General features: G+C 37.0%; 1 protein-coding gene across 4 annotated transcripts in view; it reads right to left on the bottom strand.

Annotated features, from left to right (window-relative positions):
* The window catches only part of LOC105467042 (coiled-coil domain containing 186), a 53,315-nt gene that overhangs the window by 18,685 nt on the left and 8,858 nt on the right, over positions 1–25,772 (bottom strand). For 3 of the 4 annotated variants that reach the window (XM_011716351.3, XM_011716347.3, XM_011716338.3), the window contains 5 exons: positions 22,668–23,360; positions 17,639–17,765; positions 11,032–11,160; positions 5,410–5,622; positions 4,346–4,465 (listed from right to left, as the gene is read on the bottom strand). In XM_011716351.3, the coding sequence (XP_011714653.1) occupies positions 4,346–4,465; positions 5,410–5,622; positions 11,032–11,160; positions 17,639–17,765; positions 22,668–23,299 (1,221 nt within the window). In that variant the 5' untranslated portion in view covers positions 23,300–23,360. The remainder of the gene's footprint in view (positions 1–4,345; positions 4,466–5,409; positions 5,623–11,031; positions 11,161–17,638; positions 17,766–22,667; positions 23,361–25,772) is intronic. The other variant, XM_011716367.3, reaches the window with a different exon arrangement.

The following is a 25,772-nucleotide window of genomic DNA, read 5'->3' as shown; positions in this document are numbered from 1 at the left end:
ATAGCTGTAAAAGAAAACAAACATAATCTCACCTTCATGAAGCTCATATTCTAGTAATGGAGACACTAAATACAATACGTAAGTAAAATACATTAGTGGCAAGTGCTAAGGAATAAAAATAAAGCAAGGACATGAGAAAGTTTGGATTGAATGAAAGTTTGGATAGATGAAAGTTTAGATAGAATTCCTAGGGAAACTATCATTGAGAAGGTGCTAGGTGAGTATAGACTCAAAAGACATGAGCAGGAAGATCTGCTGAAAGACTGGATTTGCTAACTGAGAAATTAAGGAAAAATCCAAGGCTTTTAGCCTGAGCAATTAGATGAATGGATTGTCATTTATTGACACAGGAAAGCAAAGGAGGAAAAGGTACATTATTAGTTCAATTTTAGACATGTTAAGTTTAAGATGCCTTAAGTCATCCAAGATGTCAGATGTCAAATAAGCAACTAATATATGAATCTGGAGTTCTGGGTAGAAGTTGTAAATCTGGGAGTCACTAGCATATAGTTTTCTACTTCTATGTTTTCAAGTACACTGATCTTGTTCTCTGCAGTTTCTAATTTGCTGTTAATTCCATCCAATGTATTTTTCATCTCAGACATTATGTCAATCTGTTTTTTTTCTCTTTCGTGTCTCTCCGTATCATACTCACGCTTTTGTCTATCTCCTTGAACATATGGAATGTATTTATAATAGCTGCTTTAACATCATTGTCTCATTGTCTACTAATTCTATTATTTGTGTCATTTCTGAATCTTTTTTTTTTTTTTTTTTGACACAGGACAGGATCTTGCTCTGTTGCCCAGGCTGGACTGCAGTGCCATGATCATAGCTTTAACTCCTGGGCTCAAGTGATCCTTCCATCTCAGCCTCCCAAGTGGCTAGTACTACAGGCATGTACCACACCTGACTAATTTTTAAAGTTCTTTTTGTAGAGATGGGGACCTCGCTATGTTGCCCAGACTGGTCTCAAACTCCTGGCCTCAAGCAATCCTCCCACCTCAGCCTCCCAAAGTGCTAGAATTACAGGTATGAGACACTGCACCTGGATCTGTTCCTACTGATCTAGTTTTCCTTTCTTCTCATGATGGGCTCCATTTTCCTGCCTCTCTGCATGCCTGGTAATTTTTGATTGGATGCCAAACAGAGTAAATTTTACGCTTTTAGGTGCCAGAATTCTCTGTAGTCATTTAAATATTTTGGGCCTTTGTTTTGGGACATAGTACATTTACTTGAAACAATTTATTTGAAGCTTGCTTTTGAAGTTTTGTTAAGGCAGATCTATAACAGACTTAATCTAAGGCAAATTCATCCTCACAACTAAAGCAATTATCTTCTGGGGGCTGCCCGATGCAGCCCTGCCTGATGTGTGTTGAGAGGTCATTTCTCTTTGGCTGATGGAAACATGAACAATTTCCTAGCCTTGTGGGAGCTCTAGGGATTGTTGACCCTATTTCTTTCGCCTCCTCTGTAGTTTCCTTTCTACACACACACACACACACACACACACACACACACACTCTCTCTCGCACACGTACTGATCAGTAGTCAGTTGAAGACTTGAAGGGAACTCACTGCAGATTGTATTTTTCTCTTTTCTGGGACTCTGCCTTCGTTCCCCATATTTTGAACTCTGTCTCCTCAATTCAGGTAGACTGCTATGCTGTTTAGATTCTTCTCTTTGTTCTGCAGACTGGAACTCTCCAGGAATACCTCATTTGTTTCCCTTCGCTCAGAGATCACTGTCCTGTGCTGCCTGTTGTCTCAAGTCTGAAAGCCTTCATTTCATATATTTTGTCTTTTGTTTTTTAAGGTAGAAGGGTAAACCTGGATCTTGTTATTCCATAATGCAATATAGTCAATAGAATACAATTATAGAACAGTAGAGTTATAGAACAGACACAGAATAGTTTTATTGAGATAAAATGGCAAAGCAAATAGGAAGACCGCTCTAGTTTCTAATGAGTGGGCCTTCCGAGTAAACAAACCATTTAAGAATGACACTATCAGTGACAACACGACAGACAGCCTCAACAGCCTCGGGAGAAGAGCTTATTAAGCAACAGTCTTACTTCGGGTGACCTAGTGTACAGAACATATTATAAAATATACCAAGCCCCTGTCACACAGTAGGCCTGTAAAATATTACCATCTACAGCCTCCTGCTGGGTCCAAGACTATTCTTCTAGCTTTCTCTGAAGCAGTAACATCTGGCAAGCACCCAGCATAGCCAAACCACAGTAGCCAAAGAACCACAGCCACATCTATTGCTAGCAGGCTTATCCTGATATCAGGATAAGATAATCTCACTTGAACTATTGTTCAATCTCCACTGAACTACTGAACAATAGTTCAAGTGAGATTACTTTATCCTGATATCAGGTAGGTGAATAAGTAGCAACCAGGTAGGTAAACAAGTAGATGACATACACTGGGGGAAACTCATCTTTATTCACTGTACTCAAAATAAAAGGCTTCTGTTTTTAGAGGCTAGGTGTTAAAAACACATTTTCAGTTATATCCTAAAGGAGTTTAGGGAAGGAAACAAATTGTTTCTCTTGGGTACTCTGATGATCTGGGTAGCCAGTCCACCTACTCTTAAGTTCTGGGAATATGCAATGGGGGTCTGACCAGAAGCTACTGATCACAATGGATCCAGTAACCAACAAGACTGCAGTATTATTAGTACCTAAGACTTGGTGGACAGGAATCAGAAACTAGAAAGGGTGCCTCAAGAAAAATTTACTAAGTGTCTCGTGTCTCTTGCATGCATCTCAAGAGGTAGACTATACTAACCACATGATTATTAAATCTTGTATCCTTTGATCCAGGGACTCCTTCCAACATCCAATAGGTAAATACCTAAAACAAGTAACCAGGAGCCCATCCTGGGCACTCTTTCGAAGTAATGACTGTGTCTCCTAAGGCTTTTATAGCCTCCAAGTTATCTAACACAGTGTTATGCACAAAGCTTGCTGGTTAATAAATGCCTTTAGTTAAAAAGAACTAGTGAATTTCTACATACCAAGTCAATATATGCTTGCTCATTTTCTAGCAATCTGCACCATGTAACCTTACAGAAGTCAGCCTTAAACCACTTCTCTAACCTATTTACAGAGTATCTGGTTTCATCTGAGCTCAAAACTGCCATTAAGAATCTCTTACATACATCTTTAACAGTTCTTGTGTTCCTCAGTGCTAGTATTCTAACAGGTTTCAGGATCCTGTCTCTTAGCACTCTAGATGAAGATGAGGAAAGTACCACAGATATCAGATATGACCAAGTATTATGTTCTGATCTTGAAGCAACTCAGGCAGTTGAGAATCATTACTGTTTTTATAAATTTGGAATTCCAATTCCTCATTCTGTAACTCAAAGGGAAAATTTAAATGGCTTAGCTGTGTTGTGCTCCAGGGACTGTCATCCTCCTCCTTTCTGAAAATTCTTTCTCTGCCTTGGTAGTTTCCTCACACACATGTGCTGATTAGTAGGTCAGCTTCAGACGTGAGGGAAATCCACTATTCTCTAATCTACCTTTGACCACTGTCAACAGAGATTATTCCTCCTACAGTTTTCTCTGATAATGCTGTATCAGAGAATACAATATAACCAAAGGTTATTAACAGTTCTACTGATTTAGAACTATTTAATGAGGTAATCCACGATCATGATTTTAACCATTATCATTAATCCTGTTTGTGAAAACCTGGAAACTGATATTTCCATAAACTTCTTAAGTCACAATTCAGAGTTGTTCTTTTACTTCACATTCTATCATCTTCAGATTTTTATTACCTCTAATATCAGCTCAGTTAGTGCTTAAAATTATGGTATCAGGTATCAGCCTTTATAATTACTTATATTAGCTTTTTAATAAAATTATATTCACTAGGCATAATACCAATGAAATTATATTTATAAAAAGTTGAGGCAACTTATTCTTAAAATCTTTATATTTAAATAAGAATTTATATTTTTTGAGTATAAAATCTGAGCATCATTGATTTTTAAAAATTTCTAGAATTTACATTCAAATTTGAAAATTCACACACGTTCTCCCCCGTCCAATTTCTCACAATGTTATTTAAATTTTGCATATCAAAAAATGCTTAAAGAACAGGGCAAATTTGGGTGTTGTAAACTATGGATAGTAAAATTTAACATTCCACCCCATATAATATGTAAATAATGTGAGGACATTTCTTTTTCATAATCACCAAATATTCAGGTCCAAACTAACTTGCAAGGGTCACTAAACAAAGCTTCATACCTCATTAACTGTTACTGCATTTGCTCTTAAAGCTCACTCTAATCATTATTCCATTGTATTACAGTACGTACCTTATGTGAATCCATTTCAGCTTTTAATTTGTTTTGTGCCCACTTTACTTTGATGACGTGAGAGTTAATGTCTTCCTTTAATTTGTCTATTTCTCTGATGAGTCTAGTCGTTTCACCTTCCTAAAATAATATCACTAGGTCATATATTTGCATTTATAGAATCAATTAATTATGTGTTTATCTTTTATATCTCCCCAACGTAATCAGTCCAGTAACACTATAATCAAGGGCTGGCACACTATGGCCCACAGACTATAAAACTGATTTAAAGTTCAAATGATGAGAGGGTAGTAAAATCCTAAATCCAATTAATAGAAACAAAGATGTTTAACATTTACATTTTAACCAACTGGATGTGTTGTCAACACAACATACCTTTATGATTCTTAACTGGCTGGCATTAATGTGAAATATGAACTAAATTGGTTTTGTCAGAATTCCTGAGGACGATGACAATGTTCCTGAACTAAAAGCTAATGAATAAAAAAATAACATTTATCATTGAAAAATGCTAATGCACTGGAAATATGACCGTTGAGAGGCTGCTAGTTAACAGGAAGGGTTCTGAATAGGTGGCTCAGTAACAAAATCTCTTTAGACAGTATCTAAGAAAGACATGTTTTTCGTAAGAAAAACATAAATTCTCTTCTATGGTGGTAAGTGTTACATTAAGATTATATAAAATTATACTTCTGGCTCTAAAACTATTCACATTTGACACTACTATATACGTATTTTACCAAAATATAATATTCCCTTGAGAAGCAAACAAATTTCTCCAACATACAGATTTTAAAAGAAAGTTTTTAGAAAGCTCAAGAAAAAGTTATCTAATAAACCTGTGCCAACACTTCATCTTTTCCCTAGCAAACTTTTTCTCTGCAGACAAGTAATAAAACACTTGAATTACTAAAATATTCATGGTTTTAGAAGCTAAACTAATAAAAACAACTTTACATTTGAGTGTTAACCATGTTAAATTATGATTATTTGATTAAATACGGAAAAGCAAAGAGAACAAATTTCAAGTAAGGTCAACATATTTCAAATGGCGCAAATTATACCTTAGTTTCATACAGCTGGTGCAACCGTCCTTTCTCCTGAGAAAGCTGCTTAATTTTGTTAGTGTTTTTCTCAAGTTCCTTATTTGCATCTCTAAGTTTTTTCTCAAGTGTCTCTTTTTCCTTTCGAAGGTCTAAAGATTCCTTTTCACCTCTTACATACTTCATTACCATTGCTTCTTTTTCTTGGCGTGCCTCTTCACATTTCTTGTTGGCCTTCAAAAAAAAATATTACTTAGCATTAATGAAAAGTAATTTTCCAAATGGAAATGTATCAAAATACATGGTATTTGTCTCTTATATTACCAATGCATTTTTTTTTTTTTTTTGCACAACATTCCCAGGACTTGTGCCATGAAATTTTAAAATGAAAGAAAAAATTCAAAATTATAGAAAAATTGTACAATATCCCTAGCATTTGCCTTTACCCTTTCCTGTTCCTTTTACTTTGGCTAATATGATTGCTATTTTTCATGTACTCCTCCAGATCCCCTTTCCCACTTTTTTTTTATTCCACGTGGTGTCCCAGGAACATGACATCATGAACCCTATCAATGAGCTCTCTTGACCTCAAACTTCCAGTTGGGTTCAGCCAACAGAAGGCAGTAGGCAGAAGCTTGGGAATGTAGGCAGAGTGAGATCTGGCTCCTCCAGAGTTCCCACAGGTTGGCTGATAGCCATTCCTCTTGTCAGGTGCCCTCTCTATACAACTACCCTCTGGGGTGTAATACCTGCTCCCTGTCCAGCAGCCCTGAAATTCTGCATCTTCCCTTTTTGGGCTCCCTAAATCCTGTTCACACCTTGACAAAGAGTCTTTTTATTAAGTTATCTTCATCACCAGTTTAAGTGTGCCATCTGTTTTCTGCCAGGACCCTGACTGTACAGCTGACAATTTCTAAAATCTTAACTATCTTTCGAAAATTAAAGTAGCCATATGCTAACAAATGACCATTTAATTTCCTATTTATGAAAAGCTTTCTGAAGCATTTTACACTTAATAAGAAACACCTAATTGGATTAAGTATGAAAATTATATACTCATTTAAAAATTGTCTCTTAGTATGAACTGGAACTCCATATTCTGAAATTTCACAGAATGAAAACTTCTACAAATAGGCCTTCTTTGAAGTAAACTCATGGTTTGCAAATATGGTGAAGCACACATTTATTTTACAAAAGATAGAACTTCAAATTTTAGGAATTTTCAATATCTTTTGTGGTAAATACACACTGATAATGCAACTGAATTGAAGAAGGTAATTATTAAAGTTAGCAGAATGTAGGAAAAGCTTCTATGCTTTGATGAAAAATGGCTGACAAAAATGTTTCATAAAGTTCTGGCACTGCCGATAAACACATCTAGTCAACACTGAGAATGCTATACATATACATATAAGTACTTTAAAAATCTCCCAATTGGGATTTGTTTCCATCGAAATAGTCCACTAATCTTCAGCTTAAGAAAGACATTGAATTAGGGATATGATAGGCCCCTGAGGATGTAACAATGTGCTTGTAGACAAGGACTGAGAAAATTATGCTGGACTTGGCCAACAGAATTAGATTTTTAGACAACTGAGTATCTGTACTTAGAAAAAGTCAATAGTTCATTATCAACTTTAAGAGAAGTCTGGTTTCATAATAATTTAATATTCAGATAATGTATCGGCTATTGGAAACAAAGTAGCAGTTGTGGCCTCTGAAAGACCTCACCATCTAGAGAGAAAGACATATAAACAAACATTATAATATAATATGAAAAATTATAGTAAATGAAGGTACAAAGTCCTTCAAAACACGAAAATACTTACATTCCCTGGGAGGAGTTGGCAGGAAGGGTAAAAGATGCTATACTTGAGCTAGGTATTAAAGGCTAAGCAGAATTCAATAGAATATAAAGGGTGAATCAAGGAAAGGAATTAAAAATAGAGTGAGTATCATGTGCAAACACCTAAAAGTATAAAACAGCATGACACATTTAGGGGATATCAAGTTATTTTATAGGGCTTAAATTTGGTATGTTGGCTGGAGTGGGAAGGAAGCAGTTATGAAAACAAAAAGAAGTGTAGATTAGATCCTGAAAGGAAGAACTACTTCTGTCATGGTAATCATGGTAATCAGTTGAGGTTTTATTCCATAGTCAACGTAAAGCCAAAGAAGAATTGATGAATCAGAAGCTCTAATTAAAATGTGTGTTTTAGTAAGATAACTGGTAGCAGCACGGGAGCTGCTCTGAAGTTGAGAGATGGGGGGCAGAAAATAATCGAAAACAGATAATTGTAATAGATAAGGTGAAATATTATGAGAGTCTTGGCTGGGTGCAAGGGGTCATGCCTGTAATCCCAGCCCTTTCGGAGGCTGAGGTGAGCAGATCGCTTGAGCCCAGGAGTTCGAGACCAGCCTGGACAACATGGCAAAACCCCGTATCTACAAAAAACCAAAAAATTAGCTGGGCATGGTGGTGTGCACCTGTAGTCCCAGATATTCAGGAGGGCTAAAGGAGGAGGTCTCTTGAGCCCGGGAGGTTGAGACAGGAGTTAGCCATGATTGCACCATTGCACTCCAGGCTGGGCGAAAGACCCTGTCTCAAAAAAAAAAAATAAACAGAAAACATTATGAGAGTCTTTACTATAGCAGGGAATGGTGCCCCAGATAATAGCTCTGTTACTCGTGGGGTCATCCATAGATCAACTGCAAAAGAATAACCTGGGGTGCCTGTTAAAAGTTCACACTCCTGGATCCTGCCCCATTCTGCTAATGGCAGCACCTACCTCACAGCATTATTGGGAGTATTAAACAAGACAATACAATAACTGCTATTTAAGCTATTATAGAAAGTTCATTTATGGCACAGATAAAGGAAGACAGGCCAATTAAGGTATTTGGATTTACCCACTATAAGTAAGATGATTATCATTGACTTGGATAAAGATAAGTAAAACATGAGTAAGATAACCAACAGATAAAATAAACACAAAGTATATGAAGTGTAGCTTCTACAAGTATGGCTTATGATAAACCCTCCTCATAAATACCAAAAATTTTAGATGAAAAATAACAAATATCTTTTAATATATAGTTGAGCTCACAAGAAAGTATGGGAAATTTCCAGGGCTAAAAGATCTAAGACAAAGTAGAAATCCAGAATGGTATACTACGGCTATAAAACCTTCACTGCCCTGTGATATTTACTAATATCAGGCCATGGGAGATGTGGGTGGGGGAAATGTTATCAAGTCCCTGAGAATTTATAATACAGCTACACCCTCTTGTAAGCAGAGTTCAAATACATTCTACCTATCTGGTCTATGAAATGAGGAAACCTTGGCTGGGCACGGTGGCTCACACCTGTAATCCCACCACTTTGGGAGGCCAAGGCAGGTGGATCACGAGGTCAGGAGATCAAGACCATCCTGCTTAACATGGTGAAACCCCATCTCTACTAAAAATACAAAAAATTAGCCAGGTGTGGTGGCGGGTGCCTGTGGTCCCAGCTACTCGGGAGGCTGAGGCAGGAGAATGGCGTGAATCCGGGAGGTGGAGGTTGCGGTGAGCTGAGATTGCGCCACTGGACTCCAGTCTAGGTGACAGAGTGAGACTCCGTCTCATTAAAAAAAAAAAAAACAAAAACAGGAAAGAAATGAGGAAACCTCAATCTGGAAACTAAACAGCGGGTGAATGTGTGTGTGCACATGAACATGGGTAAACACATATGGGAATCTATTTTTAAACAAAACTTACTAGGTTTAGTGACAACAGGTGAAAGATAAACAGGTGTTCATTTCACTAATCTTTCACCTTTTCTATATGCTTGAAAATTCTCAAAAAGTTGGGAGGAAAAGTTAGGAGAAAACAGGAATGAGGCAGATCTATTAATAATTAAATAAATCAGTTTTCCAAAATCTACTTTAATAATATCTACTTCTTACGGTTGTTGTGAAGATCAAACAAGTTAACACTTGTAAAGTATTTTGAACATGGCTTTGCATACAGCTAAAACTCAGTATATCAGCTACTATTATTAGCATCACCTACACTCTTCATCATCAAGGAGAAAACATACATAGTAGTGAATGTAGTATATTGCCATTTGTTTTTTAAAAGGCAGGGAAGGAAAAAAGAAAAATATACAAGTGTCTATCCAACAAACAATTTTGGAAGGATACACAATTTTGGCATCAGTGGTTACCTTTAGGAAGGGGGTAAAATGTTTGGAAGAAGACTTTTTCAAATGTTTGAATTGTTACCATGTACACCAACTACTATTTTATTTTAAATATTAAGCTTCAGAGAGTTTTAGGAAGGAAGGAAGGAAGGAAGGAAGGAAGGAAGGAGGGGAAGGGGAAGGGGAAGGGCAAGGGCAAAAGGAAAAGGAAAAGGAAAAGGAAAGGAAGAAGGAAAGGAAGCTCACCAGGTGATTCTAATGATTGGCTGGCTATGTTTGGGCCCACTAAAACCAGTTACTTCTAAAGCTCTTCGGCTCTTTATTTCCCTTCAATTAGTACAAAAGGGTTCAGAACTGATAGTAGGAGATTTAAACATAACATTTCTAATGCAAGGGGTCAGCATGTTTTAAAGAATCATCCAAATAAAGGCTGAGGATAATGTGTTTCCTAAAGTCCTTCCAGAATGCCATCTATAGTAGCAGCTTCAGGGTAGAAAGGGTGGGATCCACCACAGTCAAATAATGAAAGTGTGAGTTAACCCTTTCAGATTCAAATCATTGTGAGGACTAATTGTTGGTCAGATACTGTGCTACGTTTTGTGGATACAAAAATGAAGATAACAAAGATGTCATCCATAGAGTTCAGGCAAGTAATAATAAAAAAGCACTGCTTAAAATGACCTCTTCTGAGATCATATATACCAACTCAAAAAGATTACCACGGTATATTAAGTATGGGAAAAAAGGTTACAAAAAAGATGTACAGTATTATTCCAATCAAGCAGGGGGAAAAACTATATGACCATGCACAAATAAACATGTGTGACTTGTACATGTATATGTAGTAAGATATATAACCAAAATACCAATAATTAGCTATGGAACAAGGAATGGGATATAAAAGGATTGCAGGCAGGGGAAAAAGACATAGAGATTAAAAAAAAATTCACTTTTTATTCCATATGCTTTAATTTATTCATCTGTATGTATTTACACATTGATTTAGAATTTCTAATGACTTATTTTATTATTTTTTTTTAGACAGAGTCTTGCTTTGTCACCCAGGCTGGAGTGCAGTGGTGCAACCTTGGCTCACTACAACCTCCGCCTCCCAGGTACAAATGATTTTCCTGCCTCAGCCTCCCAAGTAGCTTGGACTATAAGTTTGCGCCACCACGCCCGGCTAACTTTTTTTTTATTTTTAGTAGAGATGGGGTTTCACCATGTTAGCCAGGCTGGTCTCAAACTCCCGACCTCAGGCAATCTGCCCGCCTCAGCCTCCCAAAGTGCTGGGATTATAGGCGTGAGCCATCGAGTCCGGCCTAATGATTTTTATATAAAAGAATTACCTAGTATTAATACAATAGTGAGGTCCAAAATAGTCTAACAGTGTCAGCTTATTTTAACAAACAAGAGTCACCAGAATATCAAGTTAATAATGACAACGATGTGAGAAATACCTGTTCCATCCGTTGGGCCATCTCTTTGTGTAATTGCTGAATTGCATTTTTAGCTGTAATGTCTTGAGCTACTAGTTTATCTTTGGAAGCTTTAACTTCTTTATTAAGTTCTTCTATTCTTGATTCTAACTGTAAAGAAAATTATATCCAAATTATTTTTATAGCTATACCAAACAGACCACGAATACTGCAAATAAATATAAACAAAGTAAATAAACATAAAGAATACAATGAATATACTTCAGCTATAGAAATAAAAACTTTCAGCAATGCTTCTATATCTCATTGGCATTTAGTAAAAATCTGGAGATTCCGTTAAGGTATCTGGCAACCCCTAGAATATCCACTAAGGAATAACGCAAAGAAATACAGTAGAGGCCCGCCTTACCTGTGGCTTCACTTTCTATGGTTTCAGCAACCTTCAATCAACCACAGTCCAAAAATATTAAATAAAAACTTCCAGAAATAAACAATTCACAAGTTTTTAATTGCATGACATTCTGAGTAGTGTGGATGAAATCTCGTGCTGTCTTACTACGTCTCACTCAGATTGAGTCATCCCTTTGTCCAGCATGTCTGCACTGTACATACTACCTGCCAGTTAGTCACTTAGCAGCCATCTCAGTTACCAGACTGACTATGGCAGGATGACAGTGCTTGTGTGCAGCAACACTTAGCTCTTAATTAATAAGTAAGTTTACGTATTAGTGGCCCCAGAGTATAAGAATAGTGATGCTGGCGATCCACAAGTGCCAAAGAGAGGCTTTAAAGTGCTTATTTTAAGTGAAATGGTGACTTGAAAGAAAAAAAATCATATGCTGAGGTTGCTAAGATCTCCAGTAAGAATGAATCTTCTATCCATGAAACTGTGAAGAAGAAAAAAGAAATTCATGCTAGTTTTGCTGTCACACCTCAAACTTCAGAAGTTATGGCCACACTGCATGAGCGCCTTGTTAAGACAGGAAAGGAGACAGGCAGTGGCTTATGCCTGTAATCCCAGCACTTTGGAAAGCCGAGGAGGGGGAATTGCCTGAGGTCAGGAGTTCAAGACCAGCACAGTCAACACAGCAAGACCCAATCTCCACAAAAAATTTTAAAAATTAGCTGGGCATGGTGGTGCATGCCTGTAGTCCCATCTACTCAGGAGGCTGAGGCAGGAAGATTGCTAGAGCCCAGGATTTTGAGGCTACAGTGAGCTGTGATCCCACCATGGTACGCCAGCCTGGACATCAGAGTGATGAGACCATGTCTCTGAAAAAAAAAAAAAAAAGAAAATGAAAAGGGCATTGATTTGTCAGGGGCAGACAAAAACAGAAACATATTCTGATTAATGGCAATCGGGTTCAGTGCTATTGACAATTTCATGCATCTACTTAGGATCTTGGAAGAAATTCCCCTCAGATAAGGGAGAATTAATGTACCGTATAGAGAAAATATCATGAAAGAAATGTAAATGTTATATTAGACAACATTCACTTAACGCAAAAGAAGGCAGTGAAGGAGGAATAGGGGAAGAAAAAAGACTTGAAACACGGAAAACGAACGATATGGCAGACATAAATTCCACCATCAATAATAACATTAAATGAAAGTAGATTTAATAACCATGTAAAAAGGCAGAAATTAACAGACTTAATTAAAAAAACAAGATTCAACTATATGTTGTCTACAGAAGGCATTTTAGGTTCAAAATGCAAACAAACTGAAAAGAGTGGAAAAAATACATAATGCAAACAGCAATCATAAGGAAGGAAGAGTGGCTATACTTACATAAAAAACAGACTAAAATTAAGAATGTTACCAGAGATAAAGAATAGCTCATAAAAATAAAAAAGATCAAGCCATCAGAAAGATCTAACAGATAAATGTATATGCATCTAAGAATGTAGCATCAAAATACATGAGACAAAAACTAACAGAAATAAAAGGGAAAACAGACAAGTCAACAATAGTTGGAGACTTCACTACCCTACTTTCAAATAACGAATAGAATTAGGCAGATGATTAACACAGAAATAGGAGACTTAACCGCTACAAAACAATGGAATCTAATACATCTACACAACACTCCACCCAGGAACAGCAGTGTATACACTTTCATCAAGTGCACATGGAATATTCTCCATGACAGAGGATACGCTAGGTTACAAACAAACTTCCATAAATTTAAATGATTAAAATCATATGGAGTATGTTCTCCTACCATAATGGAATAAAATGAGACCTCAGTAACAGAAAGAAATTTGGGAAATTCACAAATTAGTGAAAATTAAAACACATACTCCCTAAATAAACACAGAAGAAATTGCAAGGGAAATTAGGAAGTACTAGATGACTAATGAAAATGAAAACATAATATACCACAACTTAGGAGACACATCTAAATGAGTGCTTAGAGGAAAATTTATAACTATAAATACCTATATTAAAAAAGAAGAAAGGGGGCCAGGTGCGGTGGCTCATGCCTGTAATCTCAGCACTTTGGGAGGCAGAGACAGGAGGATCACCTGAGGTCAGGAGTTCGAGACCAGCCTGGCCAACATTGTGAAACCCCGTCTCTACCAAAAATACAAAAATTAGCTGGGTGCGGTGGCGGGCGCCTGTAATCCCAGCTACTCGGGAGGCTGAGGCAAGACAATTGCTTGAACCCAGGAGGCCGAAGTTGCAGTGAGTTGAGATCGCGCCACTGCCCTCCAGTCTGGGTGACAAGAGTAAAATGCCGTTTCAAAAAAAAAAAAAAAAAGAAGAAGAAGAAAGGATATCAAACTAATAACCTAAACTTCCATCTTAAGACACTGGAAAAAGAGCAAACTAAACCGAATACCAAGAGGAGGAAGAAAATAATAAAAACTAGAACGGAAATTAATGAAATGAAGAATAGAAAAACAGAGACAAGCCCAGGTGAAGTGGCTCATGCTTGTAATCTCAGCACTTTGGGAGGCTGAGGCAGTGGATCGCTTGAGCTCACGAGTTCAAGACCAGCCTGGGCAATATAGTGAAAACCCATCTCCACAAAAAAATACAAAAATTAGCTAGATGTGGTAGTGCATGCCTGTAGCAGCAGCTACTCAGGAGGCTGAGGTGGGAGGATCACTTGAGCCTTATAGGTAGAGGCTGCAGTGAACCAAGATCGTAACACCACACTCCAGCCTGGGTGATAGTGCCAGACTCTGTCTCAAAAAAAAAAAAAAAAAAAAAAAGAAAAGAAAAGAAAAGAAAAAGAAAAACGGAGACAACAAACAAAACCAAAAATTAGTTCTCTGAAAAGATGAAAATTGACAAACCTTTAGTTGGAATGACTGAGGAAAAAAGAAAGATGACTGAAATTACTAGAATCAAAACGAAAGAGGGACATTACTACTGACCTTATAGAAATAAAAAGAATTGAATGAATAAATACTATGAACAATTTAACTTAGAGACGAAATGAACAATTCCTAGAAGACACAAACTACCAAAACTGACTCAAGAAGAAATAGAAGATCTGAATAGACCTATAACAAGTAGAGATTGAATCAGAATAACAAAAAAGAACAACAACGAAAACCTACCCACAAAGAACAATTCAGGCCCAGGTGGCTACACAGGTAAAATTGTTTAAAACAATTAAAGAAGAATAAATACCAATTCTTCACAAATTTTTGCTCTTCCCCCAAAAAGGAACACTTCCCAACTCATTCTATTCATTCCTAGGTATACACCTGAGAGAAATGAAAGCATATGTACACATAAAAACTAGCACATCAATGTTCAGAGGCATTATTCATAATAGTCAAATGGCAGAAACAACTCAAATGTCCATCAACTCATGAAGGGGTAAACATTAAAACATCAAATATCTATATAAGGAACTACTATTCAATCATTAAAAAGAATGAAGTACTGATACATGCTACAACTTGAATGAAACCTTAAAAACACTATGTTAAATAAAACAAGCTAGATAAAATGGGGTACTTAATATATAATTCCTTTTATATGAAATGTCCAGAATAGGGAAATACGTAGAGACCAAAAGATTACTTGTTCCCTAGGGCAGGGTTGAGGGAGTACTGTTGGAGGGAAACGAGAAGTGACTACTAATGTGTGCTGCATTTCTTTTTGGGGTGATGGCATGTTCTATAATTGTGGTGGTTATACAAGTAAAAGTCATTGAATTGTACACTTAAAATAAGTGAACTGTGTGGAAAGTTAATTATATCTCAATAAACCTGTTGAAAGAGACCTAAATCTTACTTTATCGTACACACATACTAATTTTCCTTATTACAAAATTATCTACAGCAACACTGAGCAACAGAAGTACAAGCCACATGTGGAATTTAAACTTTCTAGTAGTCACATTTTAAAAAGTAAAATTCTTTTTACTGCTGGGTGCAGTGGCTCATGCCTGTAATCCCAGCACTTTGGGAGGCCAAGATGGGCAGATCGCCTGAGGTCAGGAGTTCAAGACTGCCTGGCTAACATGGTGAAACTCGGTCTCTACTAAAAATACAAAAATTAGCCAGGCGTAGTGGCAGGCACCTGTAATCCCAGCTACTCAGGAGGCTGAGGCAGGAGAATCGCTTGAACCTGGGAGATGGAGGTTGCAGTGAGCCAAGATCGCGCCATTGCACCCCAGCCTGGGCAACAAGAGCGAAACCCCATCTCAAAAATAAAATAAAATAAAATAAAAAATAAAAAGAAGAAACAGGTGAAATAGTTTATTAAACCCAATATATCCAAAATATTATCATTCCAATATTATCAATCCACGTGAAAAAAATGAGCTGTTTTATTTTTATACTAACTCTTCTAAGTTACATGTGCATTTTACACTTACAGCACTTCTCAATTTAGACTAGCTACCTTTGAAGTGCTCAATAGCTATATGCAGCTGGTGGATGCCATATTAGATAATGCAGATCTAGAGATAAAATTAAGGAAGAAAAGCCTGTTATACTGATTTTCTATTTAGAAGTATAAAGTTATTGAAATGCTAGCAAAAGAAAGGTGAATCCAATTTTCTCTGGAAAAAAAAAAAACCCACTAATAAGGTCGTGAAAGGAAGGGCTCTGGTTCCATTCTACCTGTTCAGTCTGAAGTTTCTGGTCATTGAGTGACCTGACTACCAAAATACGGATTCAGCCTGTTATTAAGGCTCCCTCACACTTTACCATTCTAACTTTGGTTTATATGTGGGGACCCTAGAGCACATCAAAATCAGGATTAAATACATCCAATATTACAAATACAGTCACCTTCCAATCACGCATCAAGTGAAAACTTGTTTTACCAATTGTTTACTGTTATTTTCGTTATATAACTTTCTGTGAAAGATGAGACAAAATGAAATACTTTTAAGGCTAGAATGCTTCTAATCCTTTTCACAGAAGAAAAAGCACCTCAAAAATAAAGAGCAGCTCAGTTTTGCTATTAGTCTGAATATTCACTTTGTTGATTCATGCATCAGAGGAGTTCATTTAAAAACTAGAAAGAGGCGGGGGCAGTGGCTCATGCCTGTAATCCCAGTACTTTGGGAGGCCAGGCTAAGGCAAGTGGATCACCTGAGGTCAGGAGTTCAAGACCAGCCTGGCCAACATGGTGAAACCCTGTCTCTAATAAAACTACAAAAACTGGCTGGGTGTGGTCGGTGGCTGTCTATAATCCCAGGTACTTGGGAGGCTGAGGCAGAAGAATCACTTGAATCCAGGAGTCAAAGATTGCAGTGAGCCGAGATTGTGCCATTGCATTCCACCCTGGGTGATGAGAGCAAAACTCTGTCTCAAAGAAAAATAAAAAGTAAAAAAAAAAAAAAAAAGAAAGAAAGAAAAGGACAGGCTAGGAAAGCCAGTAAGCCAGATGCAATCTAGTCTTCACAATATAGTTTTTAAAAATACTGAGAATGGAACCACACCAAAATATAGACTTAAAACATCCTAATGTCAGACATAAACTTTTATATTTCTATTGCTTCCTCCCTATTGGCAAAAACAGTCTAGTTGACTGTCAACTCAAATCGTCTTTTTGCTTATTTTGAACATAACAGAATGTGTTCTACTATATGTAGTACAGCAGTCACACATATAAGAATAAACTTACATAAAAGGAAATACATCAGGCTATGAGTCCTACTTTGTAAAAGAGAATGGTTTAAATGCCACGCAATTCTCTGCATTTAGAATATGATTTACCTTATAGAACTTCAACTTATATGAAAGTTTTTTTTTTTTTTTTTTGAGACAAGGTCTCACTCTGTCACCCAGGCTGGAGTACAGTGGCACGATCTCAGCTCACTGTAGCCTCAATCTCCCAGGCTCAAGTGGTCCATCCACCTCAGCCTCCTGAATAGCTGAGATTACAGGCGCATGCCACCAGATGCAGCTAATTTTCTGGTTTGTTTTTGTTTTTGTTTTATTTTCTGGTTTGTTTTTGTTTTTGTTTTTTGTAGAGACAGGGTTTCACCATGTTGCCCAGGCTGGTCTCAAACTCCTGGGCTCAAGTAATCCACCCACCTTGGCCTCCCAAAATGTTAGGATTACAGGCGAGAGCTGCCACAACCAGTTGCCATGAATGTATTTATTTTATTAATTGAAGTATGGTCTTTGAAGATTTTTTTCTTTTTTACCTGTTTAATTGTGTTCATATGCTGCTTCTCTGTTTCTGTTCTTTTTTTTAGTTCTTCTCTTAAATTGTCTTTTTCTGAACAAATATCTACGAAGAGCTCCTGATGCTTCTTATTTTCTTTAATTAACCTAAATATAAAAAGGGCAGTATATGTAAAACATAATTTAAAATGGAGATAAACTAATATGTGGAATATAATTTGTTTACAGATTAGGGTATAGATATCTATAATTATTCATTATAATGTTAATAAATTAACATTCCTAAATAATCATTTTATAGTGAAACATAATACTTTGCAAAAGATTCTCTGGCTAATTAGGCTATTAACTTTTCCCTAGAAATATGAATATTTCAAATCAAAATATAATCAGATGAATGAAAAGCACACTCTTCCAAATGTATACCTTCAGGTATCTCAATTATGCACCAATCCTGTCAGCACTGACAGTCTTCAAATAAGCGGTTCTCAACAACGGGCAATTTTGCCCTTCCAGGCAAATCTGTCTGAAGACATTTTTGGTTGTCATAACGCATAGGGGCTGCTACTGGTATCTAGTGGATGGAGGCCAGGGATGCTGCTAAAAACATCCTACAATGCACAAGACAACTCCAACAAAGAATCTGGCCCCAAAGGGCCATACTGCTAAAGCTGAAAAGTCTTGCTTTAGATTTTAACTATTTTAATGATATTCTAATAGTTATAATGTACAGTCAACGTAAAACAGCAAAATAAAATCTAGGCAGAAATATCATCTTGAATTCCCCTAGAAAAATAGAAATAAAATCTCAAAAACTGCCTGCAAAGTGCTAAGATACCTAAGAAAGTTAACAGCAAGTACTTGAGGCCTTAGCTGTAACCTGACACTTATTGCACATTTGCTATTGGTTAAATTTATTTTTAGTTTAAAAAAGTGTATTATTTCATTTAGTATTCAAAATAAGTCTATGAAATTATTACTATCACTTCTGTTTTACAAATTAAAAAAAAAAAAACTAATTAGGCATGATGGCTCACGCCACGAGTCCCAGGAGAGGCACTTTGATTCCAGGAGTTCCAGGCTGCAGTGAGCTCCACTGCACTCCTGCCTGGGCAACAGAATAAGACCCTTGTCTCTAAAAATAAAATATTAATAGCAAAACAAAACTGAAGCCTAAGACTTGTTCCAGGTCACACAGCTAGTAAGCAGCTGAACTCTGAATTTTGTTTTGGATCCAGGTATAGCACCAAAGCCCCAGGCCTTTCCACCTTCCACTTCGAAGATCACTCATTAACTCAACAAGTACTTACTCGGCATCTATTTTATGTGGGAAATATGTCAGCAAATAGCCCCTGCCCTGGTGGAACTTACATTCATTCTAGGGGATAAAATAAAAATAGACCCTAGATATATAACAAATGTCAGCAGGTGATTAAGTCCTATTAAGAAAAATAAAGGAGAGCGAAAAGTCAGAGAGTGACTTGAGCTGCTATTTTAGATAAGTAGTCCAGACAGGCTTCTCTGAAAAGGTGACAGTTGAGCCTAGGAATACAGTGAGGAAACAATCATAAAAATGTTTGGAAAAAAGGCAAATACATGCATGCTTATTCAAGCCTTTTATGACACAGTGGTTTAACTTAGATCATTTATGTGAGGCATACTCACTGTGCTACACAAAACTGCTTGAGACACAAGAGTCCTGGCTATAGTTCACAAGCGAATAATAAAGGGAGGGGGAAGTGAAGAGCAGTGAATACTCAATTTGTTACTTATGTGCCAAATGCATATGCTATATACAAACAACTGTTCTTAATTAAGAATTTTGATCCCAGCACTTTGGGAGGCCGAGGCGGGCAGATCATGAGATCAAGAGATCGAGACCACCCTGGCAAACATGGTGAAACCTCGTCTCCACTAAAAATACAAAAATAAGCTGGGTATGGTAGCGCATGCCTGTAGTCCCAGCTACTCGGGAGGCTGAGGCAGGAGAATCGCTTGAACCTGGGAAGCGGAGGTTGCAGTGAGCCGAGATCCGCCACTGCACTCCAGCTTGGCAACAGAGCGAGACTCCGTCTGAAAGAAAAAAAAAAAAAAGAATTTTGGGCTGGTCACAGTGGTGCATGCCTATAATCTGGGAGGCCAGTGTGGGTGGATCGCTTGAGCTCTGGAGCTCCAGACTAGCCTGGGCGACATCATGAAACCCCATCTCTACAACAACAAAAAAAAACAACACAAAAGTATTAGCTGAGCATAGTGATGCACACCTGTAGTCCCAGCTACTTGGGATGCTGAGGTGAGAGGACAAATTGAGCACAGGAGGTCAAGGCTGCAGTGAGCTGAGATCACGCCCACTACACTCCAGCTTGGGAGAGAGAGAAAGACCCTATCTCAAAAAAAAAAAAAAGAACAATTTTGGGCCAGGCACGGGGGCTCACGCCTGTAATCCCAGAAATTTGGGAGGCTGAGGCGGGTAGATCACTTGAGGTCAGGAGTTTGAGACCAGCCTGGCCAACATGGCGAAACCCTGTCTCTACTAAAAATACAAAAATTAGCTGGGTGTAGTGGTAGGCACCTGTAGTCCCAGCTACTTGGGAGCCTGAGGTGGGAGAATTGCTTGAATCCAGGAGGCAGAGGTTGCAGTGAGCTGCGGTGGCACCACTGCACTCCAGCCTGTATGACAGAGCGCACCTCCACCTCAAAAAAAAAAAAGAATTTGGTTGAAACCTTAGACAGTAATATTGATGTGTTCAAAAATCAAGGAACAGAAATAAAGAGAAGAATGGTGCTTGCGAGGGCACAGGGGGTGAGGGAAAAGGGTAGATGTTGGCCAAAGCCTACAGACTTTTCAGTTATAAAATGAGTAAGTCCTGGGGATCTAATATACTCCATGGTGATAACAGTTAATAACATCATATTGTACACTTGAAATTTGTTTAGACAGTAGATCTTAAATGTTCTCACTACACACACAAAGGTAACTGTGATGTGACAGATGTGTTAACTAACTTGATTGTGGTAATCATTTAACAATGTATATCAAATCATCACATTGTACTCTTTAAATATATACAATTTTTATCAGTTATATTTCAATAAAGCTGGGGCAAAAATGGGGGAATAGATGTATACACAAAGATATCTAGAAAGAGATGGATTCATGAAAATTTCAAAGAAAGTAAAAGGCAGTTTTCTTCATAGAAAATTAGATGAAGGAAAAAGTTAAGAAAAAAATCTAGTTGTTTTAGAGCTAACCTGAATCACACAGCATTTTATCTGGAATTTAAAACATTATGTGTATAACCAGAGATTAACCTCGATTTAAAATAACACCTGACATTTGTGTGATGTCCTAATGTCCACAAACAATTCCATCAGGTAAGTACTGTCACTCTCAGGTGAAAAAATCTTTCACTCAAAGAGGCTGACTTGGCCAAGACAACAGAGCTGGCAAATGCCAATGGGTATCTTCCAAATACCAGACATCAGAATTATGATTATTCTACTCACTTGTTCTGCCACTGTTCTGACAGGATGAAGCAAAAAAGAGAAACCAGTTTTCTACTCTATTTCTAGTATTTTCAGATACACTTAACAACTTATAACTGGCTCATTTCTAATAACCGTTTTTTAAAAAGCTCTAAAGCCCCATTAACAAAGCTTAGATTTTAACTTTGCATTTGTTAGCATATGGCCTTGAACAAGTTACTTTTTATCTCTCTGTGCTTCTGGTAACTCACCTGTACAATGGGGATAATAATACATGTCACACAGAGTTCTTGTGAAGAATCCATGAACTAATGTATGTAATATACCAGGCACATAATTATCAGCATATACATGTTTACCGCTATTATTAAATGTAAAACATCTTATAATTTATAAGATATATTTATAATTTATATATGAAAGTGGCAAGAGTCTAGATCTAAGTAAAGTGGGAAGAGGCATCAGAGATAATCTCAAGAGGAAGGTCTAAAAGAATAGGTACAGACTACAGGAAAATGAGAAAGTTACCCTATAAAATGCAAGAACAGCAGCAGCACTGATGGTTCAAGTACAAAAGCATATAGTTTATTCATATAATATAGTATTTCAGTAATGAATAGCAATAGCAGGGGGTAGTATTAAGAAGGGCCTTGGAGTACTTGCAAACCCAAGTTCACAGTAGCATTATTAACAACAGTCAAAAAGCAGAAGGAACCCAGATGTCCACTAATGGATGAATAAACAAAATGTGGTATATACATACAATGGAATATTATTCAGCTTTAAAAAGAAATGAAATTCTGGCATGTTACAACATGGATAAATGAGGACATCAGGCTAAGTGAAATAAGCCAGTCATGAAATGACAAGTATATGATTTCACCTACATGAGGTATCATGAGTAGTCAAACTCAGCAACAGAAAGTATAACGGTGGTTGCCAGGGGCTAAGAGAAAGTGGAAATAGTGTTGTTGCTTAACGAATACAGTGTTTCAGGTTTGCAAAGTGAAAAAGTTCTGCAGACTGGTTGTCCAACAGTGTGAGTATATAATAACACTACTGAAATGTATACATAAAAATGGTTAAGATGGTAAATTTTAAACTATCATGAAAAGAGAAGTTCACAAATCCAAAAGAAGTCTAAAAATATATTATTATTTACTGAATGACAATTATTCTGTTCTCTAAATTTTAATTTTTTAAACCAATGAATTTAGAATGGAGATTCTAAGAAAAAGTTTTGGAATTCTATGACTTGTCATTTCCTTTTGAGTTTCTCTTAGTTCTGACAATATTATACTTCTACATTCTTTCAAAAGTGAATTTGAGTTGTCTATAAAAATTTCTAGCACGTTAATACATTTATACTATTTAACATATTAGATATTTGAAAAACTCAACATTTGCTCACACATTCAGTAACTATACATTTATTGTGCAACTACTATGTGCATGATTCTAATGTAGAAGTAAAAATGGACAAAATGATATTTTCCTTTAAAGAATTCTATCTCGAATCCCTGTGGGGAAAAAAAAAATAACCTAAAGGTATAAAAAACTTACTTTTTTATGATATGTTCCTGCTGCAAATATTTATCTTGCACACACTTTTCAAACAGAACTAATGCATGTTCTCCCTTATTCATTCCATTTGGTACTCGATGTTCTGCAAACTCCGTAGATAAGAGCTCAGATTCTATTTCTTCCAACAAATCCTCTGATGCTGAAACGCTCTTTATTTTTGAAATAAATTTCTTGGTGCAGTCTGTATCATAGGGGCTTTCTGAATAAGTCTTTTCATTAGCTGATTCTGGAAATGTAGATGACCTTAATTCCACTAATATTTGTGTTACTTTCTGTTCTGTTTCATTTGTTTTTGAAATCTGTTTAGCAAAATTTCCACTAGGAAAATCAGCTGTTTGTTCAGAATTTTCTAGGCCTATGTCTGTTTTGGCACAAGAATCCTCACCTCCACCATGATCTGGAATATAATTTTCCTGGGCTTCAATTCGATTATTATGCTCATTAGGTTGACATAAAGTTTTATCAGTGTTTAATGACAATAGTTTGGACTCATTTTCTAATTTGCTGCTTTCATCGCCAGAAAACAAGTTGCATGAGTCTTCCTTTAATTCACGTGTTTTCCCAACATTTTTATCAGAGGAAGCAGAGGCTATGTGGTCTGTCTCTGACATGCTGACTGGCACCAATTCACTTTGTAATTCTTCAAATCTGCTCCTGATCTTCGTTTTACATCTAAGAAATTGAAACATCAAAATTAAAAACCACTTTAAATCAAAACCCCATACAAGCTTGAACACCCTCTGTGATGTGGAATAACTAACACCACAAATTTTATCACTAATAATTCCTTTAAAAGCCTTTCCTTGAGAAAAAAGAAAAAGGACTAGGACAGCTAACCCAAGCTGGCTAGCTACAAGCAGTAAGGCCATTGCAAAGTCTGTCTTTCCTCCCTCAATTCAAACAACTTCAGTAATTAATTTCAGTTGTAGTCTGCCATTCTCCAATCATCCCCATAAGATGTTAGGTAAGGAGTAACGCTAGCAACTAGAAGATGAGTGCCAAAGAATGCTGAGAATTCCTTCAGCTCTGTAAAGAAAAAAAGACTACCTCATAAACCTGTAAGAAAACACTGGAGAAATAATACACCAATAAAAGCACTAGAAGAGAAATCACAAACCAAGATAACAAAACTGCACATTAAAGCAGATAAAAATTTACTGAGAAGGAAACCTAAATAACAAGACACAACTATCTATAGCCCAGAGATCTAGATTTGAGCCATAATGAAGTCAGGGTATAAAGAATCCCCGGTAGAAATTAGTTTTCCATCCAGGCAGGAATTTACGAAGTACTATGGTGATTTTCAAACATTCTCTTCAGGAAAGAAACAATGTCCAGTACAAATAAAATGGAGCCCATATGCACTGCCTAGGTCAATAAAAACAATTTTAAAAATTAATTTGACAAAGTTAGACTATATGTATACACACACATATATACACATATATACACACACACATATATATATATATTTTTGGGGGGACAGAGTCTCACTATTGTTGCCCGGGCTGGAGTGCAATGGTGAGATCTTGGCTCACTGCAACCTCTGCCTCCCAGGTTCCAGCAATTCTCCTGCCTCAGCCTCCTGAGTAGCTGAGACTACAGGGGCCCACCACTACGCCTGGCTAATTTTTTGTATTTTTAGTAAGAGAGGTCTCAAACTCCTGACCTCAGGTGATCCACCTGCCTTGGCCTCCCAAAGTGCTAGGAATACAGGGGTGAGCCGCCACATCCAGCCTAGAATATATTTTTTAATTGCTTATGGAGGTTACTATTCTAGCCATTTTATGAAAATTAGTCATCTTCAAATATTATCCTACAACATATAATTATAAAATATTTCCACAATCTTGATTAAAAAAAATTGTTGACTTCTTTCGTCAGGTATCAACAAAGCATGTACAAGGTCATGAGTTACTGAAACCATGTGAGGTTAGATTAAAAAGTGGGCAGATCATAGTTTTGACAGAAATAACAGAGCAATAATTCCAGATGAGAGATACACTAATGGAAAATACCTCTAGTTTATACATGAGATATAAACTAATGGAAAACTAATGGAGAGATACACTAAATTTTTAAGTAACAAAACGTGTATGATTACATCAGGCTGGGATAAAGGTGGTTATCAGAGGATGATGAAAAGAGAGAGAGAAGACTGGTCAGGTAGACTCCATAAAAGGCTAAGCAGGAGTGAATTTTGTTAAGAACAAATCATGGTAAATCAGAATAGACTTGTATACTTAATTATAGTGCAGAGTTTCTAGCACATAGTGGGTTCTCAAATATTTGTTCAATTAAAACTTGTAAGCACAGAAATGGTAACACTAGTATTTGAGAAATATTAGTCTAGGAATCTCAAAAATGGGAGGAATAAGTGTAAGAAAGGAAAAGCAGACCAGCTTGTTAAATATGCTAATTTCTAGACTGCCCTCTGGGGCATCAATTAATAGAGCCATTGGCCTAAATACTCTACCTCTCTGTATAAATATGTTTCTGAACAATCAAATTATCATTATCTTGCTGCAGGTATTTTATAACCAAGCCAAAGTACACACTAGTATTAAAAGCTTGGTTTAGACAACAGAAAAAAAGGGAGTAAATAAAAGACCTCGTAAGTTCTCTGCATTCCAAAATCTAGGACAAAATAAAATAATTCTCAGAGGCACTGCCACCTACATTACCTCACCCAAAGTAACTCACTTTAAGATATAACTTGTGGGCTGGGTGTGGTGGCTCACACCTGTAATCTCAGCACTTTGGGAGGCCAAGGCGGGAGGATCACGAGGTCAGGAGTTCAAGACCAGCCTAGCCAAGATGGTGAAACTCCCCCGTCTCTACTAAAAATACAAAAATTAGCTGGGTGTGGTGGCAGCCGCCTGTAATCCCAGCTACTCACAGGGCTGAGACAGAGAACTGCTTGAACCCGAAAGGCAGAGGTTGCGGTGAGCCAAGATTGCGCCACTGCACTCCAGCCTGGGAGACAGAGCAAGACTCTGTCTCAAAAAACCAAAAAACAATTAGCAAGGCATGACAGTGGGTGCCTGTAATCCCAGCTACTCACAAGGCTGAGGCAGAAGAATT

Source organism: Macaca nemestrina, chromosome 9 (genome assembly GCF_043159975.1).
Source record: "Macaca nemestrina isolate mMacNem1 chromosome 9, mMacNem.hap1, whole genome shotgun sequence".
Lineage (NCBI taxonomy): Eukaryota > Metazoa > Chordata > Mammalia > Primates > Cercopithecidae > Macaca > Macaca nemestrina.
The sequence above is the reverse complement of the archived record's forward strand: the minus strand, read 5'-3'. Positions and strand labels throughout refer to the sequence as shown.